At 32.6% G+C, this 21777-nt stretch overlaps 1 protein-coding gene across 1 annotated transcript in view; it reads left to right on the top strand.

Annotated features, from left to right (window-relative positions):
• The window catches only part of LOC118198103 (serine protease 33-like), an 83963-nt gene that overhangs the window by 45371 nt on the left and 16815 nt on the right, over window positions 1-21777 (top strand). Inside the window, exons 2-4 of the mRNA XM_035369704.2 lie at window positions 11627-11764; window positions 16065-16307; window positions 18526-18608. Coding sequence (XP_035225595.1) covers window positions 11665-11764; window positions 16065-16307; window positions 18526-18608 — 426 coding nt within the window. The 5' untranslated portion in view covers window positions 11627-11664. The remainder of the gene's footprint in view (window positions 1-11626; window positions 11765-16064; window positions 16308-18525; window positions 18609-21777) is intronic.

Here is a 21777-nt window from a genome sequence, read left to right as displayed (position 1 = left end):
CTGAAGTACAGAAATGCAAGAAATTAACTGTACTACATTCAGTACTAAACTTGGTGAAGATAAACATATATGTTTGCAAATGGCTGACTAACAAGTTAAGTACACTAAACGGTTCTATGATTTTGTGTTTTATTACTCAAGAATCGGAAACTGTATTTTCATTCCCTCTTAGTAGTACTACTAGTTGTAGTAGTAGTGGCGGCGGTGGTGGTAGCGATATGCCATAGTTCGTGGGTGTGAACTTAACAGGGCTTTTAAATACCTCCAAACAATATACCTACTAACTGCCAAACCCCAACTAGGGGTAGATAGACAGATCAGACAGTTTTTTCTAAACTGAAAAAATATTTTCGTAGGCGTAGAGAGCCATTAATCAGTATACAGCAGTTGAAAGTACTACATAGTTATACAAATATGTATGATCATACAAGATTATACAAATTACTTTGTTATATAAGTATATAGTTATAAAAGCTTTAAAAGAGTTAAGTTTCTGACAACTATACTGTATTCTAATTATTCCTGAATACTTTACATGTTTCATAGTAAGATTCAAATACCATACCACTTTCGGTTTGCTCTACTGAAGGGTTATGAACACTGAATATACATTTTACACTTACATGAATCATGCAGAGAAGCATTGCATACTGCTTCAGTTTGTAATACATGAAAATATTAACGCACTAAAAATATATTTATATGCGCGAATGACATAGTTTGCAACACAGAGATACATTAGTCCATTTAGTTACACAGTATGGGAAATAAATCTGCTGATTTACGAGTTTTCGACTAAATTGTGGTCATTGTGGGAAAAAATATCTTTTATCTGAAACGGTGAACTGTGTTATGCAATGCGGTCGGAAATTTTGATTTACGTATCAAACGTGATTCGTAAAACAATTTTCTTTCCTGATGTTAATAAGTTACGCTTGACGATCACTGTGGAGTCTTCTCTGCAATGCATTTCCTGAACAAATAGCAGTAAAAACAGTTAGTTATGCTTTGCTTATGGCATGACTATGTGGTTGCATTTATATTCACAACGAATGTTTTATTATAGTATTTCAGTAAATTTGTAAATAGGACTCCACAGACTAAATAAACAACGAATATTGCTTAGACTGATTTTTCCCGCTGGTTCCAACAAATCTCATACTTGCATATATATTGTTATATTATGATAAATGTTACCGATACTTATTATTATAACACACGATATAATTTGCTCAGTTCTTTTCTCTTTTATAATTTCACCACGATTTCGTAAACCGTCAAATTTAGCTCGTATCTCACTTCACAAGAACGAAATGTACATGAATAGCCCCCGTGAATATTAAAGGCAGAGTGCGTCTGTCATTAGTCTTCACTTTGAGTGGCAGTGCTGACAATACGATTTTTTTTTTGTCAATTCCATATTTGGTCGAGAACACTGTGAGTGTTAGAATCCGAGAGTCTCGTGTCCTGACACCTATACTATCATCACCTTTTTGAAAGCATTTTATGTGTGTCTACTTCGCTTTGCAAAGACATTACAATTTTTAGGATTTTACTTGGATTTGAACATGGGCCTGCTGCGTAGGAGATCCTTTAATCTTTTAATCCTTCTCTTTCTCCAGTTGGTTCTATGATCTTATTTGCAGATATTTATAGCCCAGCATAATTTTATGAACTTATGAACTGATGGGAATATTAGAGAGTTTGATCCTCAGCTGTTAATGTTCCGGAGTTACGTCCAGTGCTTAGAATGGGCCGTAGCCCACCCCGCACTAAAAGCCGGGCTTCGGTACATTTCAGTTTTGATGATAAATCATTATTATAATGAATCATCATAATTCCAAATCACTTCGATAAAATAAGATGAGCTGTGACGCATTTTCCATGAAACTGAGCATCGGCAGAAATTTTTTTGATCGCGCAACATTTTATTTTATCAATAAGTAAGGTTTGGAAATCGACATTAAATTCTTAATACATGCTTATTTTTTCCTGAGAAACAACCCTTTGGATAAAAATTGTGATAACTATTACATATAAAGTTCGCACCCACATGCGAAACCTTCCCTTCAGGAAAGTGCAACATATTTACGATATCTTACTCGTGAACGAATAAACTCCGCTCCAGAATATCCTCGTTTCTATTGATTTGGTATCGGTTGTTCTAGTTATCAGTGGTTCACAACAGAATGAGGAAAGAAACCTTCTTTTATGCTCCCAAAAGCGGCCTAATGTAAAGAAATATCAAACGGCTTAAACATGTGAAGTACTTATGAATCCCCATAAAGGAAGCACTTGTGGACACTGTAACCAAATATGGCGGGAGAAAAAGGTCTTTTATACAGAACCGTACGTTTGTTCTCAGCGTATAGATCAAATGACGATTTCGAAGGAAATTTTTTCGCTTGTCACGTTGTGCTCGGTACTTCGAATTCTATCGGCAGATTAGCGAGATCAGAAAGTGTTGGACTGTTTTCACTATGTCACTATGTTTTCATATTTACGCTTCACCATTAAAATTCTCTTTCATACTCTCAAATTGTTTCTAGCGTTCTCGCTATCCTCATTTATTAACCGCTTTATCTTCATTGTCATTAGTAACCTCGTTAGTGGTTTTAAGTTGCTTCAATGGTGTGTTGGGAAGAAATAATTTGTTTTTTTAATCCCATATTCAGGATTTAAATTCAGTAAGGCTTATCTGTGCTAGCTCCGGTCAAATTTGACTCAAATTTTAATTCCAACTAGAGCTTCAAATAAGATAATATCCGGTATCGTATTTTATTATTTAGTTATTTACTAATAATTTAATTCTTTAATTTTCTTATTTATTTCTGTACTCTGTATTTACGTTTAATTATTAAATGTTTTATTTATTTGTTTTGCTTTCTTTGCCAGGCGGATTCCAAAGGACTACGAAGTTTTGAAATTAAACCGCGGTTATGTCATTAAACTTTAACAATACATTACTCATTCTTTCCCGTTAGCTTGTTATCAATAAAATTCTCATATAGTATGGCAGCTGAGAATTCACTTATCGGTTAATTAAAGAATCAAGTCGGCTAGAATGAAATCAGAATGTTGAACCAATATTAATTCTAAGCCTTTCAATGGGCAATATGCAGAGTCTTATTCAATTTATTTTATAAAATTTAAATTAAATGTTAAAATGGTTAAAAACTACCACATTAAATTATAGCTTTTTAATTCCGATTGCTATTTAAAGCGCGGGATTTTAGAGCATATATTTGATAAAATACAAATAATCGTAAATATCTAAATGCAATAATGGCCAGATTTTACAAGATTTAAATTTCTGAGTCTGAATTCTCAGCAAAATTATCCAGTAAATTTGAAATAACGAATCACGTAGTTGAAACAAATTGTTAATAAACCATCACAATCAAATCTTCAAAAAATAATTTCTTTTCAGAAAACATAGTTTTCCTGATCTGAGAATAAAAACACTGACTCATAAACTATTAGGTTACCTTTCCTGAAGTATCTCTCGTTCTGAATAATGCTCATTTTGTTCGTTGGCTAAAACAAGAACATTAAAATTGCCATTTTAATCCAGAGGTTTTTTAACAGCAATTTGCTTTTAGGTATAAATGAAACATGCTGTTTTGATTGCTTACTCTTTTTTATAAAATTTGATACTGATGATGACCGGGCTGTTTTGCCTTCAAAAACGCTCTAACGTTTTCAGTAAAATTAATATCCGTTGTAATATTTACATGGTAGTATATCTCGAAATTTTAGTGAGGATTCTTATGGGTCGATTGTGTGTTCTCCTAAGGAAATGGTCTTTTGTATAAATTTAAGCAACCAATGTAGGAGAAACTGCAATGGCCTAGCTTTCTGTTTCAAAATAAGATGAAGTGAAAGGTCCAAGCGTCTTCCAGCAGTATGTTGAGCAGAAATCAACGAACCGTTGTGAAAGTCTTTATCAGGCACCTACCTATATTCTCAATGAAATGCACTTTTGTTTCCACCATTTCTTTCAATCGGATTAGAGCCAGATGTGCAACCGTAAGTGAACCGCGTAATGATTTTAACAGATATTAATAAAATGAAATTCCAGATCAGTTTCAACGCTCATGATTTTCCATTGACCAAATGTAAATGTAGGTGAAATGTTTAGAAATCTTAATGGAACATACACTGCTGAAACTAGTTCCAATTGTTTCACCAAGTCAACATGTTTAGAGCAATTTTAACCTATGTGTCAATGTTCGATATGTTTAGTGAAGCTGAATATCTTTCATTCTCCAACGAATGTTTTAATTCTGAGTACTTTTACCTTGGTAAATTACTACGCTTGCTTGTATCTTAATCTCAAATAGTATCATATACTGCTATGCAGTCGTAAAGTATAAATAAACAGGAAATGGCATAGCTGAATGAAACTGAATGTTTTATTTAATTAGAAAATATGAAAATGTTGTATTTGATAATATAGTTTGAATTTTAAATGAGATAGTTATCCTTTTCGCATAGTGAAATTATTTTCTTGCTGACTAAAGATAATTCCATGTATAAACTTCAGCATCCTTGGGCGTAACAAAGGTTTAAAGTAACTGCATATACTTGGTCAGGAAACTCCTTAGCAAGGATACATAGAGTTCAGCTAACGGCAGAAAAATGGTAATTTCTATAAGCAGGAGTCAAATAATGTTTTGAAATAATCTTCTGGTATATTGAATGAATGAATGAATTGTGTTGAATTTTATCAGCTTTTATTAAGCTATATGAAATTGTTCTATAATTTCGCATGTTATTGTAAGATAACCGTGCGTGCGTAATTTTTAAATCTTTAGCAAAATAAAGTTAATTTGTACTTCTGAGATTGCTTCTGGCTTCTAAAACACGTGCCATTCTTGCATAAATTATCGAAGTATTCGAATCTTCCTTTTAGTGAACAAACTGAAAAATTGAAACCGACTCACCTGTCAAATAATCTAGAGCTTTCTCTACTTGTAGTGGCAAAAATAGCACATGGCAGTTAAAGCTGTCATCTTTTCCAAGCGCTAATCCTCACAGCGAAGTCTTCAAGATGAAAATATGCGTAGATGTTCCATTGTTCTGGTTTCTCCTGTAATTATATGCAGAGTAACTGCCACCTATTTAGCAGTTTAAGAAAAGCAAAGAAATACATGCTGTAAATCGAGCTGGAAATATAGTTAAATTGTACTTATCAGAACTAAAAATACCGTTGAATTCATAACTATTGTATTGAGTAGTTATGAACTCGAAACCAAGAGTTAATGAAAATTTTCGGTAAATTTTTACTCAAAGAATGAAAGTTTGAAGTTTGAACTAATATAGACGAGATTCAGTTTAGACTGTCCATTATCTTTATGCATCTTAGTATTTATACGTCATAAATATAATTTTAAGAATTTAACAACATTTAAGTTTTAATAGGGAAAAAAAGTAGATTTTGAAGCCCCACATGTAGAAAAGCCTTGATCTACTCTAAATTAAAAATGAATGCATCTACGTGTGACTTCAGAATAAATTAGTATACGTATAATGTCTAGTTTGTTATTAAAAGAAGGATTTGAAGCTATCGCTTGAGTAATAATTAAAATTTTATTTAGAAAGATTAACATATGTAATCTAGTACTTTACTATAAAATAGTATCTGTTGCAAGAAAACTGAGAGTTAAATACTATTACGAGAATTATTTCAGTTTTGTAATTTAAGCGTGATGAAGGTTCATGTAATTAAACTGAAACCGTAACGTTTAACGAGTAAATAAACAAATTTAGAGCTTTAACAAAGAGAAATGCAATAGAATGACGCAAAGATTTCATATTATGAAATTTAATTTTAATGTCCACTAATTTTTTACCTTATTGTGCTATAAATTAATCAGGAATAAATATTAAAACTTAGAATTAAGATAATTTTATAATTTATGTATCTATATCATATTTTTTAAAATTCCTTTTCTTCTTAAATTAGTTTTTTTCCATGCTGGTACTTTCGATCTACATTGTTGGATTAATTTGCTACTCAGTAAGTGTTAAAATTGATTTAAATGTTTCCTTTGTACGTAAATTTTATGAAGTGAAATATATCTCAAACGAAAGTTGTAGTTTGACGTCAAATACAACTTAGAAATGTTATAAAACTCGCAATTTCCATTTTATTTTCCCAAGATATTCAAGGAATAGAAAAAATCATTTCACGCCCAATATCAACTACATTTGTTATAATACTTCCCGGCAGCGGCATTTTTTAATTCATTTATGAAATATAATTCAATGGAAAAATGCCATTTATTATTCATATTGTAATTATTATACCTGTTTCTCAGGATCATTATTCAAATAGTAATACTAAATGATGTTTGCACTGTTAGAACTAAAATCTATATAAAGATAGAAAACATTTTTTAACTTTGTTTACATTTCTCTTAAACATTTTGCAATTAGACTTATCCCTCTTTTAATAAATATCATACGATATTGTACTAGATCTCGTTTGAGCTCTTACATTCACAGTTTATAGCCAGACTCACAGCAAGGATATAAGCACTCCCTTGTATATATCCAAAATAAAACGGGATATTTTTCAGCGGAAGAAGTCCGTTACCGCATTTGAAGAGCCGGAGGGGAAAAACCACTTATGTCCATTTTTTTGTGAAAATTGTAGTAATAATGCCTTCTAGCGGTGAACAGGAACAGCTTCTACATTATGGTTCGCTTCAGGAGAAGAAGTATTCATACCCATCTCTGTAACCGAGAAAAGATTTTGCGCACTGTATACCAATACAGGCTCCGACTCAGTAGCCGAGTTTTCCGCCAAGAAGAGAAAGAAAATTGGGAGAAACCGTGATGTGCAGAAAGTTTTCAAACGTTTTCAACGCTTTTCTTATATTTAAGATATTGGAAAGCAATGAATTTTAAAGATTTTAATGAAACTTGGATATTATAAACCCAAAATGATTTACTCGCCGGTCTTATAACGCTTTTGAGTGCAATGCACTGATGTTCTCTTTGGGGAAATGAGGGATCTTTACAAAATGCGTGTTTATCTTATCGAGTATGTTCTTGCCAAGATGAACAATGTAATGATGTGCAAGTCTGTATAAATACCTTTGCTTCATTCCACGGCATTACAAATAACCGAGTTAAAAAATAAGCGAAGCTTTGGCTGTTATACGAAAAGCACCGGTAGACCGCACGGAAACAATTACAAACCAAAAATATTGAGAAAACTATTTCTAAAATAATCGAATTTATTACCTCCATCAAAGAAATTCTCATTATTTCTTAAAAAAGAATAAAAAAGTATACTTGCCGAACATTTAAATATCACAAAATTACATGATATGTACAATGCGAACAATCTAGTGTCGTATGACAAATTCTGAGATATTTTTCAATGCTGGTTTAGCATCGGCTTCGGTTACCTAAGATAGGACACTTGTAGTCTTTTTGGTATATCTAAAGCAGAGACTGATAATGATATGCTTGGCAAAAATTCTGGGAAACTTGCTGAAGGGCAAAAAAAGCAAAACTGATTCAAAACTTGAAAAACAAAATGGGGGCAGAAAAAGAACTTCATTTGAGGAAAAGCCAGTTATGGCAGTGAAAATCTGTGTTTCTAGGATTAACTGATGAAACCAGGGAAAAGGCATTTTAGTCACCTAAGGAAACTGAAAATTCGTTTCTCTCATTTATATATATATATATATATATATATATATATATGTACTTTGTTTATTATACATATTTTGTTAAATAAAAGTTGAACATTTATTACGAAATTTTTGCATGACTTTACAATATTTTCTTTATAAATGAAGTTACACAAACTAAAATTTCATTTTTCTCAAAATTCCTGTTAATGGACATAAATGTTTTTTCCCCTGGGTTTTCATATATCTCAGTATTCTGAAAATTGCTACAAGGACAAGTGTTACGAAAGATGGCTTAGAGGATCGTATATGAAGCGTGAACATTTCAGTTTTATTTCCCATGTGACATTTCACATGCGAAAAAATTCTACTTTTCATCATAGTGAGTTATTCGAGTTTCTGTAACTACACTTCTTTCCCTCGTGACCATTTCCGTGATTATTTCACCCTGAGGCTAATTTCTTAGGAAGGTTTCCTTGGTTAGCTTTCGGCTGATTAAATACTTTTTGACCGATTTTACCCTCTAATCTTTACATCATTTAGTACATATTTTTGTTTACTAATTTCTCCTCACGAATACCCAATCACGCATTTGCGTATTTGATTATTCGCAACGATCTTTCAAACGTAAAATTAAACTTAAAAGAGTTAAAGAAGCTAGGAGAAAATTTTTATTTTATTTCTTTTTAGTTTTTATGAATACTGATTGCAAACTCAACTGAATATTTGAACTTTTACTCGAAGAAAGCAAAGAAATCGTTAGAATTCAGACTTAAATAACTGATAATAAATAATCAGGAACAAATTTATAACATTTATTTCTTCCGTATTACAAGGAATGTCACTTTTTGACAGTTAACTAATTTGATACTGTGTGAGGATTTATTTAGTTTGAATAACAAGTAATTTTTAGTTAAAGCAACTTTCCTTTCAGTCTCGTTTTCACCCGCGTTTTTCTGCCAAAATGCTTATAAGATAGCTCGCGTGTATTCAAATTAAGGTAGAAAGAAGTGCTGTTTAAGGAAGCTTTTGGAAGGTGATTTTAGAGCACATTATGCTTGCTTTAAGGCCACTTTGTTACTTTGAATTACTAGCGATTTCATTCTGTGGTGTTGTTTCTAGCCATAAGGCTTGTTTCTCCCCGGCTTCTACGTGTCAGAGCCTTCCTGCGAATTAGATGTGCCTATAAGCAGATAGGCTAGTTTAATTACATAAAAAGATGGCTATATAAGGTATTTTTCCCCTCTTTAATAGCGTGCCTTCGTGGTGTAGTGGTTCTGCACGCTGGGCCGGTATTTCAGAGGTCCGTGGTTCGATTCCCGGCGAAGGCGGTTGCTAATTCTTCATCTCTCTTGCTTCCAAAAAAATATCTAATGTCTCTACAGACTATAATACCACATATGTGCTTTTGTTACCATCTATCAAAGCATTTCCGAAACTATTTTTTCAAAAATCTAGATTTTTTAATTTTAGTTAAAAATCTTAGCTTCTGACAAAAATGGAAACATTTTCACCGTCCGCATTTTGTTGCTCAGAAATTTCAGTTAAGTGCGCCCAGTATCCAACAGCATGTAAAATATGCGTTAATTATAAATTTATAAACAGGTTTTGGGTAAAATTCTTTATGCTTGTGTTGAATATGCTATGTGTAATGTTTTCCTCGAATTTCATTTGTAGATTAAAATTCTGCTTCTTCATCTGTATCTTCATTGTTATTTTTCCCTCTCAGTTTCAAACACATTCTTTATGAATATGTTGTATATTCTAATGAAATGATATCTTGGAGTTATTTTTAAAAATATTCTTTACGATATAAACATCGTATCAAATTATTAAATAAAACTGAAATATAAAATGCTCTCTTTTAACGCATAAACCTTTCTTTTTTGCTGTCTTTTTAAAATAAAGTTATTAAGTAAATTATAATGTCACAACTTATGAAATTTCTACTATATGACATCGGAGGTGTTGACCTGCTTAAATTTTACTTTCCCATATTTCCATATTGGTTACTTCGATATTAAATTCCGTATAGACTTCCGTATAGGATTTTTATGGCGAAGGAAAAAGGTACTAGTATCTGTTTTGATTTTTGATGCATTCTTTATTAGTAAATCAGATCATGAGCAACGCACAGAATATAAATGTCCTAGAATTTGTATTTAACGGTAAAATTTGAATTTATTTTTCTCCATTCATATTCATTTCTTTGTAATATCCGTAACTGTTCATAGTCTAAGAGAAAATTTCACATTTTTCTCCATCTGGTTAATTGCCACTTTATATAAGTGACGACCACTAGATTCATCAGCTTGCAGATTCTCTAAGATTCGGATTACTTCGTTAATACCTGCAGATATGGAGACAAGAACTTCCGCTAACGCTTCCCTTCTGCTAATTTTTTATTAAGATCTCGAAATTCATGTATATTGACCAGTAATTTAATTTGTTTATCTGGTTGATAATCTTAAGCTGTTTAGAAATAAATGGTCGCTATGGCAAGTAAATGATGGAACAGGTTTTATATGATTGGTTAAAAATAAAAATATGCTTTTGTAACATTTGCTGAGCTGAAAAAGTAAAATATCCATCAAGAAGATACAAAATATATTCGTCACAAAAATAAGTATCATCTCAAGGTTCTTATACAGTTTTCATAATTACATAAGAAATACCATATGAAAAGAACTATTAGACAATGCGCCATTAACTGCCTCTGAACACTGATAAATCAAACTGTGTTTACGTTGTCGCGAATAAGTTGGCTGCAAGGGAATTTCGTGGTTCTCCCCTTATTTATAACATATATGCCAATCAATTCCCTTAGAAAGTCCTGCATGAAGGTATTTCTTTCTCAGACAGATAATTCTTTTCTCCTTTTCCTCACTCAATAATCCAATAATCCACTGGAACCCGAGATTTACGGTCTGAAATTGCCGAAGGCTTCATGAAATAGGGCTATATGCCAGAAGATCCACTTTTTTGCGTCCTGCTCACCTCACTGTTGCGTCCTGCACGCGAGAGAGTGCATTTAGCACACCTTGTACCAGAATTCATTTGCAGCACTGTGCATTCAAGGAAAAATATCATACGGTGGTGGAAGTGTAAGGATTTGGACAGGCGTTATGTTGGACGGCCGCATACCCCTGCATGTATTTGGCAAATGCTTCCTTACTGCTATGTGGTATAGAGAGTAGATCTTACAACTATATATTCGATGTATTCAAAAAAAAGCGCAGTTGGTGCTGATTGCTTGTAAATGCACGATAACGCTCGTACACATAGGGCTCAGTTGGTCGAAAATTACATGGAAAATGAAGATATTCGCCGCATGGATAGGCCAGCCAGATGTCCTGATCATAAGCCTCTACAGATGTCTGGGACACTCTTGGGAAGGCAATTTCATCTCGCTATTCCCTTCCGAGAACCATCTCAGATCTGAAAACAAACTTTCTGCAGAAGTAGAATCGACTGCCATAGGGATTCCTCTACTGCCTCCTGACTAGTATGCCGTTGCACTGATCGACATTTTTGGCTGTAAGAGGGTACCATACCCCATATTAAACTCTTTTTCATTTCAATATCCCAACGTGGTTTTAGACATCCCTGCATTATGAGCTTTCTGATAAACATGTGCGAATAAAATGAGTTGTGAATGATATATCACTTTCTCTATTATAAATGCATATTAATACCAAATTTCATTAAAATCTGTCCATTAGTTTTTCAAAAACTGGATATAATGTGCAAATTATCTTAATTTTGCACACGAGTGTATATCTTTCCTAATATAGTGTAACTGTGGTAAGTCTGGATAAAAGATTTTATTCAGGTTCAGAAAAGACTTTAAATATGCTGCAAAAATTTAACTGACATATATACATTTTCTGTGCAATCGGTTTAAGAAACTAAGCATATCAATAAATATTTGTTATAAGCGACATCCAATTTACTGATGCATTTTTAATCTCTTTCAGCAAATTAAAAATATACATACAGAGCGGTATCCAATGCGATGCTCGATGCAAAATGGCGTTTGATAACGTGTATATTGGCTGTATCTCTATCCATTTTACATCCTTGCGAAACCTTCTTTGGAATTTCCATCAAAAGAGGTAAGTTACGTTTCAATTGATAGTTTCTATTAATTATAATTCTGTTTATAAACGTTTATTTTGTTGTCCAATTTACTCTCGTTTTCTGATATTTAATATAATCGTATATTTACACCTTATAGCCAAAAGTTATCAGCTGCCCATTGTTGTTTTAAAAGTCGCCACGCTTATCATAAACGGAAAAAACAACTTTTCTTTGCTATTACAGTTTTTATCTCTTAGCTTCTAGTGCATTTTTAGAAGAATTAGTATGAACAGTTGACGGATATCAATTGGTCGACTGGGTTTGGCATGCAACCGGTGTTTTAACTCATCCCAAAGATGTTTGATTGGATTCAAGAAAGAACTTTTGGAGAGCCAGCTGGTAATTCCATAGGACATGCATCTAAGTAGACAAAAACATTATTATAACATTATTATATATTAAACATTATTACATATGAAACAGTAAAAGGCTTATTTCAAACTGTCGCCACAGTTTAGGAAGCAAGTTATTATCCAAAACATCTTGACCATGCCAGAGTTAATTGTACTATCTATTAAAACTAAGGACTTTAGTCTAACCGACGAAAATCAATCCTACATTGTTACACTACAACTGCATAATTTCATTTTCAACGCAACATAGCCGATCGTGAGAAAGGGGCTAGATCCACACACGTACATTCAAGTGCCAAATCATGCATCGGCAAATCTGCACTACATAAAACTTTCCTCTGCTCCACACTCCAGTACGGTGTTGTTTACATCGTTCAAAATGATGTCGACTATTGACGCGTTACCAAATGGATCAGAGGCTTCTTTTCTATTCTTTATATGCTTAGAATCAACTATTAATGTAATCATTATTTGGAGAACTTCATTTATGTCATATTATATCCATTGAAATTTGATTACATGGCATACTACATTTCATTTAATTCTTATCATATACTTCTGAATTTGATTTTCATTAAATTACTATTAATAATATAACTGATATATTATTGTTACAGTTTAAGTTTTTGCACTTTTTAATGCTGATATTATTCAAAAATATCTTATGGTTACCCAAAACTGTTGCACAGTAGAAATAATTTAACTTTATTCATAATAATATATTAACATAACAATATTAATTTAACTATTCTCTGAAAAGTTGGCAGTTGCAATTGAGTGAACTATCACCTGAAAAAAAAATGATTTATCAGTTTTTCGTGCTGTTTACTCTTGAAAGCGCCGCATCTGCTTAATCTCCCAAGTATTCCAAAATTATTGCCTCAGACAAAGTCCAATTTCACATAGCCAATGCTATAATATGGAAAATATGGGGCCATTGTATTTTAATTTCTTCTGTTTCATTTCTTGTAGTTTCTTTTAGTAGTTTATCTACGCCATCAGTGATGCTGTTGCCGATGTAAATTATTATAAATGTGGTTTTATTTTTTATCTGAGGATATGAGAAAACGCTATTAATTTCATAAATTTTCGGGACTTTCTGCCTTTCAATAGCGATAGCGTGTGATACTGACTTTCTACCAGAGTAGAAATAAAAACACTGGTTGATATATTTTCAGTTGCTAGGTCAGTTTCTTTCCTTGATAGCATAGCCTGAAAGATGCTATTTTTTTTTAATCTTAAGGTCTTTTCTAATGTATTTTTCTAAAGGCATCTGCTTCATTTTTTCTGGTTTTAGATAATTATGATGCAAATAGTGTAGAGTTTTATTTTATTTCCCTAACAGTTAAATTTGTTTTCGAAGAAACCTTTCCTTCAAACTCTCAGTTTCAACCCACTCAGAATAAAATTTCAGTTTCGCGGATTATGCAAATTAGGGTAGAAAGCTACTATTTAAGCTGAGTCTGAATTACTTTAGACAAAGCTTGTTCCGCCTTTCGGCCACGTTGTTTCGCTACTAGTTAAAACTTGCTATTTCACGGCCGTGCATATTAATTGCCTGTTAATTTATGTAAGTGATATTAGCAAAGAACCACTACGCGTTAAATGATCTCTGTGCAACTTCAGTTGATTAAGAAACACGGGATTAGTTTTAATTTTTCGTTCTATTTTGTGTTACCACCAAAAGTGTTGGCGTGATATTGTACGTGCGAGAAGTCCCGTCTGTGAACTATTCTTGTGTGAATAAAAGGGTCTTTCTACCTTTCTTCTTGTATTATTACTGATACATTAGAATTTACCGAATAGTCGCTTCCTAGTTCTAATAAGATCTAGCCTACAAAAGTAACTTAAATTTACCTATAATCTTATTATAGATAGTTTACATAATTATGATGCTCACCATGTTGCCATGCGTCGAGAACAGGCTGAAAAGTGACTACTTGGCAAGTAATACATTGTCACATTATTGTGGGCCCTAGTAGGTCATTCAGTATATCATATTCTATGTTTCTGCATGTGGCACACAATTAAGTAAACACATACAGAAAGCATTCTTGTATACATGTCGATAAACATGTGCCGCCGTCGATTAACTGATTGTGTATGGATATGGATTCTTAAGTCTGATTGTGTATGGATAAGGATATGTCGACAGTTTTCTAAATAATGCATTTTCTGCACTAATTGCGTTCCGTCAGATACTTACTGCCAAATACCGATTCTAGCGTTCATTTCATATGTGGGCAACTTTACGCATATAGCCTTCGATTATATTTGTCAGTTTGGAATTGTCTACAAAGGCTACATTTAATTCCTGACGCCTTAACGCCTGACGCCTTCATTGCCTTGAAAAAATTAAATGACGCTGATTTTTTATTCTCGAAGTTAGTGTTTGCAAACTTTCAAAACAGAAAATAAATGCCTTCATTTTTACTTCTTCACTTACTTCTACTATCATTTTATAGTTATAATAATTAGCTTGGACAGTCTTTAAGCATTCTTCGGTGTCTGGGTTGCATTGGTTGACTAATAAATCAGTCTTTAACTAGTATGAAAATGTATCTGGGTTTTCAGTTCACTCTTTCATTTTACTGTACTGACTGTTAGTCTTTTAGAGCATGAAATATGAAAAAAAATATCATCCGCCATATTTTAAATGGGGCTCCACTGAAGAGACAGTTTGGCTCTCAGAGTATGAAACGCGAAAAGACAAGTGTCATTGCCGCGATTCGGACCACGAATCTGCTCACAACTTACAACAAAAGGGAATGCATAAAACAATCCCCCTACAATTTTATTTCTTCATCTATTATTTGACTTCTTTCAATATTCTCTTAGCAGAAGTTTTTACATTATTAAGTATATCTATTGAAATTAAAGCAATGAGTCTCTTACAATAAAATGTTTTAATTGAATGTCTATTAAAATTCTTGCATCGCAATTAGGAAATGTTACTGGTACAAAGGTTCTTTCTTATTTTTTTACCCCAAGGTTTAATATGTGGGGTCATGTGGTAATACATCACTGAACTAAAAGTCAGGTATCTCCGGTGTTTAAAATGGTGAACCCTAGAAGAAACTTTGACCTAGATTTACTCTGAGATTGCGACATATATTTATAAACCTGAACTGATTCGAATGTTGCTATGTATATTTTCGATTTCTTTAAATTTTTAAACATAAAACATGATCTGTGCTAATTACCTTTTAGACTAAAATGTACATTTGGTCTTATAACTCTCTGCCTTTAACACCACGAAATAATCTTGATCACTTTCTAGGCTACTTTGTAACATGAAATTAAAAAAAGAAGAAATAAATCTATATCAAAGTATTCTTCCCTCCATCTATAATTCCAGTGAACTATTTGCTTATACGAACTCTTGTTTCTTGTCAACATATCTGCAAGCTCAGAAATTAGAGTTTTGGCCCCTGATCGGAAGGAAAGAGACTAAACGTCCTGCAATTTTTATTTCTGCACCAGCTTCGGTATTAAAAGATCTATGTACTGCTGTATATGTACTCTGAATCTGTTTTTGTTTGTTTGTTTAATCACTTTCAATTACAACTGTAATTTTCTCAGGAGTAGACAGTCATAATTACCGAACTGCACGAGACGAAATCTTATCTCTATCTTTTCAGGCACTTCAGTATTCATTTCTAATGGCATGAAAATAATAATAACGCATATTAAAGCGCTTTCTCGAGGTAATTCCGGTCATATTGGTTGGTGCATCTTGGATTATATGCTGCTAAATGCTGCTTCGAGATCAAATGAAAGATATCCTGCTTACAGAGAAATAATACAGTGGTTTTAAACAATGTAAAGATATTATGCTTACCTTTAAATAAAATAAGTATGTGTGTTACAAAGAAATGCAGTCATTAAATTTTCTAATATTTGTCTCTTATTCCACTTCTAGAAGATGATTCAAATACTTGTTACTACGATGGTGGCCGACACCAGTGCACATTTTTTCTGTTTTGTGCCCTCATTGGAGGAACATCTGTGAGCTCTTGCCCAGGAAGCCTGCTTTCTTCATGCTGCGTCACACAACAAGCAAACAGCGTAAGACGTTCTCCAACTAAACCACAACACAGCAGCCATCAACCACATTCTCTTCCTGCAGATGTCCTCAACCAAAGGATACTGAGTAAAGACAAAGGTGAACATTCTTTGCCTTAAATACTTTAAGAAACAGATATAAAAGTTTGATTTTAAATTTAATGAGAATGAATTTAATGAGTTGCATCTTTAATTAGATTCGAATCTTCAAAAATGAAGCAATGATTCGTATGTTATCATTTCGTCATATACCGTGCTGCCATTTTTTATAAATCAACAGTATTCTAAAAGGAAACATTGTAAGATAAAATCATTATTAAAGGCATACTGTTTTTATAAAAATTTATAACAAAATACGTTACACTTTAACGGAATTTAGAGAATTTTCCTGTTAATAAGTAGAATGCTTTCCTATTTTGATTACAAATCAAGCATTTTATGGAAAATGTGACAATTTACGTCACAAATATAATATATAAAGCTGTCTACTGTCTCCGCATACGTTAGTGAGTTAATGAACAAATGCAACTACGTCTATAAACTAATGAATTTAATTCTGAAGTCTTAAATTCAGCCTAAAGTAAAAAGAAATACAAAATACTCTTATCCAACGTTCTTCCTGAATTCAAATGAAATAATCTTATCCAATATTTTTATAGATTTTTCTTTATACACGTGGATTCCCTGGTAAAACTCTTAGCACTGAAATACATATACAATTATAGCTTATCGTTCATAAAATTAAATTGTGTTGCATAGTCTTTTGTCTTTGTTTTATTCATTAAAAACAATGTGTCTAAAATATTTTTATTCAATATTGTGTATTGTTGATAAAAGTCAACACTTAATATTTCCAATACCATAAATATCTAGAACCCGAATCCCTGCAATCAGCTGTATGAACGCGGGGGTGCTATATAACTTCACAGAAATAAATGTGTCGTCACGCATGTGCTCCGCTTAGCGATAAAGTTGGTTTAATATCACAACTAGGTCCAGACATTTCTACATCTACAAGATAGCGCAGAGAGTCAGAATACTGCTAATTGTTGCAAATATATAAATACTTCAAAAGAAACTAGCTTTCCGTTATTTAACCTAAGACAAGCTTCTCTAACAAGGACCATTCGATGCTTTTATGCTGCTTTTTACTAATCAAAACTGCTAAACGAATGAACAGACACTGTAAAGATATATATAGAGAGACAAATATAAAGATTTTAACTTCAGAATATAGTAACTGTTTTTAATGCAATATTTTATGGTCAATAATAAATTATCATAAATTGAGAAAATAAATCTGTAAAAACTGTGCTTTCTTATTTTGTATAAAATTTTATTATTTTGTATAAAACAAGACTTTTATCAAAGTAAAATAAAAGACTTCCTTTTACGAAGTCATCAGTAAATCATTCTTTCTGATTTCATCATTCTTTCTGATGAGTACATCATTCCTTCTGATCAGTACATAATTTTTTCTGATTTCATCATTCTTTCTGATGAGTACATCATTGTTTCTGATGAGTACATCATTCTTTCTGATTTTGATTCAGAAAACACTTAGCCCAAAATTACTGAAAATGAAATAAAAATTATAGTAACGTTGATAAATTTTTTCTAGATTCACACTGGACAGATAAATTATTCTGCGTTTTTCAGCAGTAAGCGAGTGATAGATTAAGTATTCGGTGACATATGCTTGCGTTGCATTTCTTCCAGGGAAAGCAAAAGATGACTTTTCAGCTTCAATTTTTTTTTCATTTGCCTTAGTTACTTTCCTTAGTTTTAGTACCTATGCAGTGTCTTTATCCACATTTCCGAATCCTTTATTTCAAAGATCAACTCTCAAGACTCTTTACAATTCGCTATTTTTCTCAGGTGTTTATGCGTTTACATTGCCGAGGACAAGATTACTAACGAAATTCTTAGGTCTGAATAAATAAATGTGAGTAATAAATGTATCTGGAATTACACTTGATGCCTGAAGAATATTCACTTTGAATCGAACGTTTCAATTATTAAAGAATGTTCTTGTTGCAGAGGTCAATTCCACTGCAGCAGTCAGTCTGTTTTTTAACCATTTCTTTAAAAGTAGTAACTAATCTAATATTTTATTCATTAATGATTTTTAACAGATTTAACTTCTGTTAATACTCATCTTCTTAAATCATTTGACCTAACAATTATAGTCCTCCACTTTTGATTTGTCTTTGGAAAGTTTTAATAACTTTATACCATGTTACTTAGTGATTTTTAAAAGGTTTTAAGCCATCTTAATTTTTGAAAACTAAAAAGTGCTTTTTCTTTTTTCAATATAGCTGTTTGTGGACAGAGAGTATATAAACCTACTAGTCGTATCGTTGGAGGAAATGCTGCAGAATTTGGTGAATTTCCTTGGCAGGTAACTGAGTATTTTTGCATGATTTCTAATTTCTTACACATACACTTTTTACACACATATTTTTGAATAAAACACGCCTTTGTTAAAAAAATAGTTAGCTATCTTTCTATTGCATTATAAATTTTCTAACTGAAATGCTTATATACATTGAAATGAACCTATTTACAACAAATACTTTAGTTATTTTGTACAATTTGTAGTTACTCACCATAAAAAGTTTTTAAACCTCTAACATTTACAAAAACATTTTGTAACTATTCACTGTAATGACACGGTGTCAACTAGTTTTTATATAGAGGGGTAGCTGCTCATCAAATATTTCAACATTATACGTATACCAAAATAATGATGATAATGATTTATAATAAATAATAATTTATGATGAATAGAATTCGCTTGGTGAGGTTTATTTTCCCTTTCTGTTGAATTAGGCACATTTCAAAATCTGAAAATTTGCTAAGACCTCTAAATCGCCTATTATTTAAAATCAGAATTTAACCACTCAAAATTAAATAATAATTCTTAGATTTTTAATCTTTTTTTGGAGTTTCTTTCAAACGTGAAATTCGATTCCTTTTTTGAGGTAAACAAGCACTCTTTCTTCATAAGAAGTAAGAAATTCTGAAAGAGGCATAATAATGGTTTGTCTTCCGAAATGCATCGAAACTTACCAACGATGAATAAAACTGATGTTCCCCAGCTGGTTTTGTTCAAGTTGGTACGGAGCGTTTTCCTTTACACTGTGTATTTTAGAAAAAGTTAAAATTGAATTTAATGATTTAGAATACAACGTAGTAACTTTTTAATCTATGTTGCTTAGCTAAATGTTAAAACAGCAGTATACATCATAATAATGAATTTCACGGCAAATGACTATTGGCTACAGACACGGCAAATGACTATTCAGGATTTCATGGCAGATGGCTATCGGCTCCAGAAATTATCTATGTTTTCCGTAATAAAAGTAATGTAAATATGAAATTAATTTTGGGAAATTTAGAATTTTTTCAGAAGAAATAGAGTTGGTACGTTTTGCAAAATGAAGAGGAAAACTGAGACTCGTTTTCCTGCGGGTTTGGGGGCTGGTAGTAATGGTATAATCTGTTGATGTGAATGGCAGTTATTTATACAGGGGGTTGGGTAATGATACATATTTATACAGGAGTTAGCAGTTATTTGTACATTGGTGGGAAACTACCTGTGCAAGATTCATACAATCGCTAATGATATTTTTGCCATTTCTCTGGCATTACAGTGCTTATTCATCTGATGATGTTGGAGAGGGTAAACATTCTCCAGGTCTGTCCTCTAACGTCTTCCAGTCCTCTAACTCTCAGACAGGCTGATTAGTGTAAAGATCAGGGGGTTATGAAAGGCATGGAAATATTGATTACTTTGTGTAAAGCATTCTGCTTCCAGTTTTGTGGTGGGAATTGCTGCATCATCCTGATATCGGACAACTCCTTCGGAATACAGTGTTTGAAAACTAAGTGGGTTTTTTCCTCTGGGATACATGGAGAGTCCTTGACAGTGAACTGGCAATCCAGAACAATCATCGGTTTCAAAAATGTCCACGATGCTTTGGCCCAAGCATTCACTAGGCTATCTCCATGCTTCACTCTGAGTAGAAGGCGGTTCCTATTATATATATCTGAGAGAGATTTTTCACAGATAAACTTTCCTAGAAATGAAAAAGACAGTGAAAATGAATTCATTGCTGAACAATAAGTATTTTGAAATATGTATTGTCCAAGATTTATGGATTTGTGCTTCTGACATCCCTGAAACCAGCTTTTAATATGAGTGCTGATTATCAAAAGCTTTATTACAGCTACCTGATTGTTAGTATGACTCCTGATATGCAATATTTGTAGATATGGGTAAGTTCAGGAGAATATTATTCTCTGTCCTAATCTGGGAAGCAGCTGTTTTATGTTTTTTGGATGCAATTCTCTTTAACATTCTAATATTCTTTTTTGGCAACATCCTTTTGTTTCGGTTGTAGGGTTTATATTTATTTTATCTTTCCTGTCAAGCCTTTACTTTCCCCTAGAATTGCCAATGCCAGAGTATGTAAATTGTAGTAGAACGCGCAGTATATTCAAATTTTAGCAGAAGTAAGTTGAGTTTAAATAGAAGGGAAACGAGATTGTATGTGTGCTTCTTGAATCACGAGCGTGAAGGTTGCTAGGTAGAAATTTAAGAACCGATCGTTTCGGCCTGTGTGCCTATTTCGGCAGTTCGTTGAATCTTCAACTGCTTAATCAGTAAGCTTGCTAAATCTGAGCTGTATCTTAGAACGCGTTTAAGTTAGTTACGATTTTAGAGCCTCGTAGGTAGTGATCTCGTTATTTATTCATCCTGTCATTTATTTTTAGTTTCACATTTCTGTTTTGTTAAACCGTCGGTTCGGCGTAGTTTGTGAGCGTCAAGTGAACGCAGCTGTTATTTCTAAAGTGGAATAAAAAGGGGATTTAAACCCTTCTTACGAGTTTGTGTAATTTACAGTTCATAGCAGTCACTACCACTGTTGCTGACAAGTTGGGGCCTCGCAATACTATACGGTGAATATCCGAATGAATGAAATTCTTCGCTTTTCTACGAATACAGTCTCTGGTTCTCCATGCACGAGCTTTTTTGGTGAATGTCCTAGTCCAAATGACCATCAGTTTTGAATTCCTATTACATTTCCCATTCATGTCCTCTAATTATCAATATTTGAAGTCAGTATATTTAGTAACATTGAAAACTGAAACTACTATAGATAAAATTCGAAATCATTCAAAGTTACCAACCTGAAGTGCACTCCCTAACTTGAAATTCAGAATGATATATTCGTCAAATATTTTAGTTTTCATTGTCTAACTCTGTAGTTTGCTGCGGAGAAAGGTGTGACACTGCAGTGACCATATGTTGTTGGTATTAAGCACTTGGAGTCTGCCGCCATTTCAACTCAATTGACTATGAATGGGACTCTTGGCCTTTGGTTAACAGGTGTTGTCCCACATTCATCATTAATTTGATTTATTTTAATTTTAAATAATAATAACCAAATTAATTATATTTTTCATATTACAATCCATACTTTAAGAGTATAAATTTTTAAACATAGTCACATGAAAGAAGAATAAAAAAACTAAAACGGGCATGTAGTTGCATTAAAAATACA

This window comes from Stegodyphus dumicola, chromosome X2, assembly GCF_044657685.1.
Source record: "Stegodyphus dumicola isolate Sdum_Otavi_A_Nest chromosome X2, ASM4465768v1".
NCBI lineage: Eukaryota > Metazoa > Arthropoda > Arachnida > Araneae > Eresidae > Stegodyphus > Stegodyphus dumicola.
The sequence above is the reverse complement of the archived record's forward strand: the minus strand, read 5'-3'. Positions and strand labels throughout refer to the sequence as shown.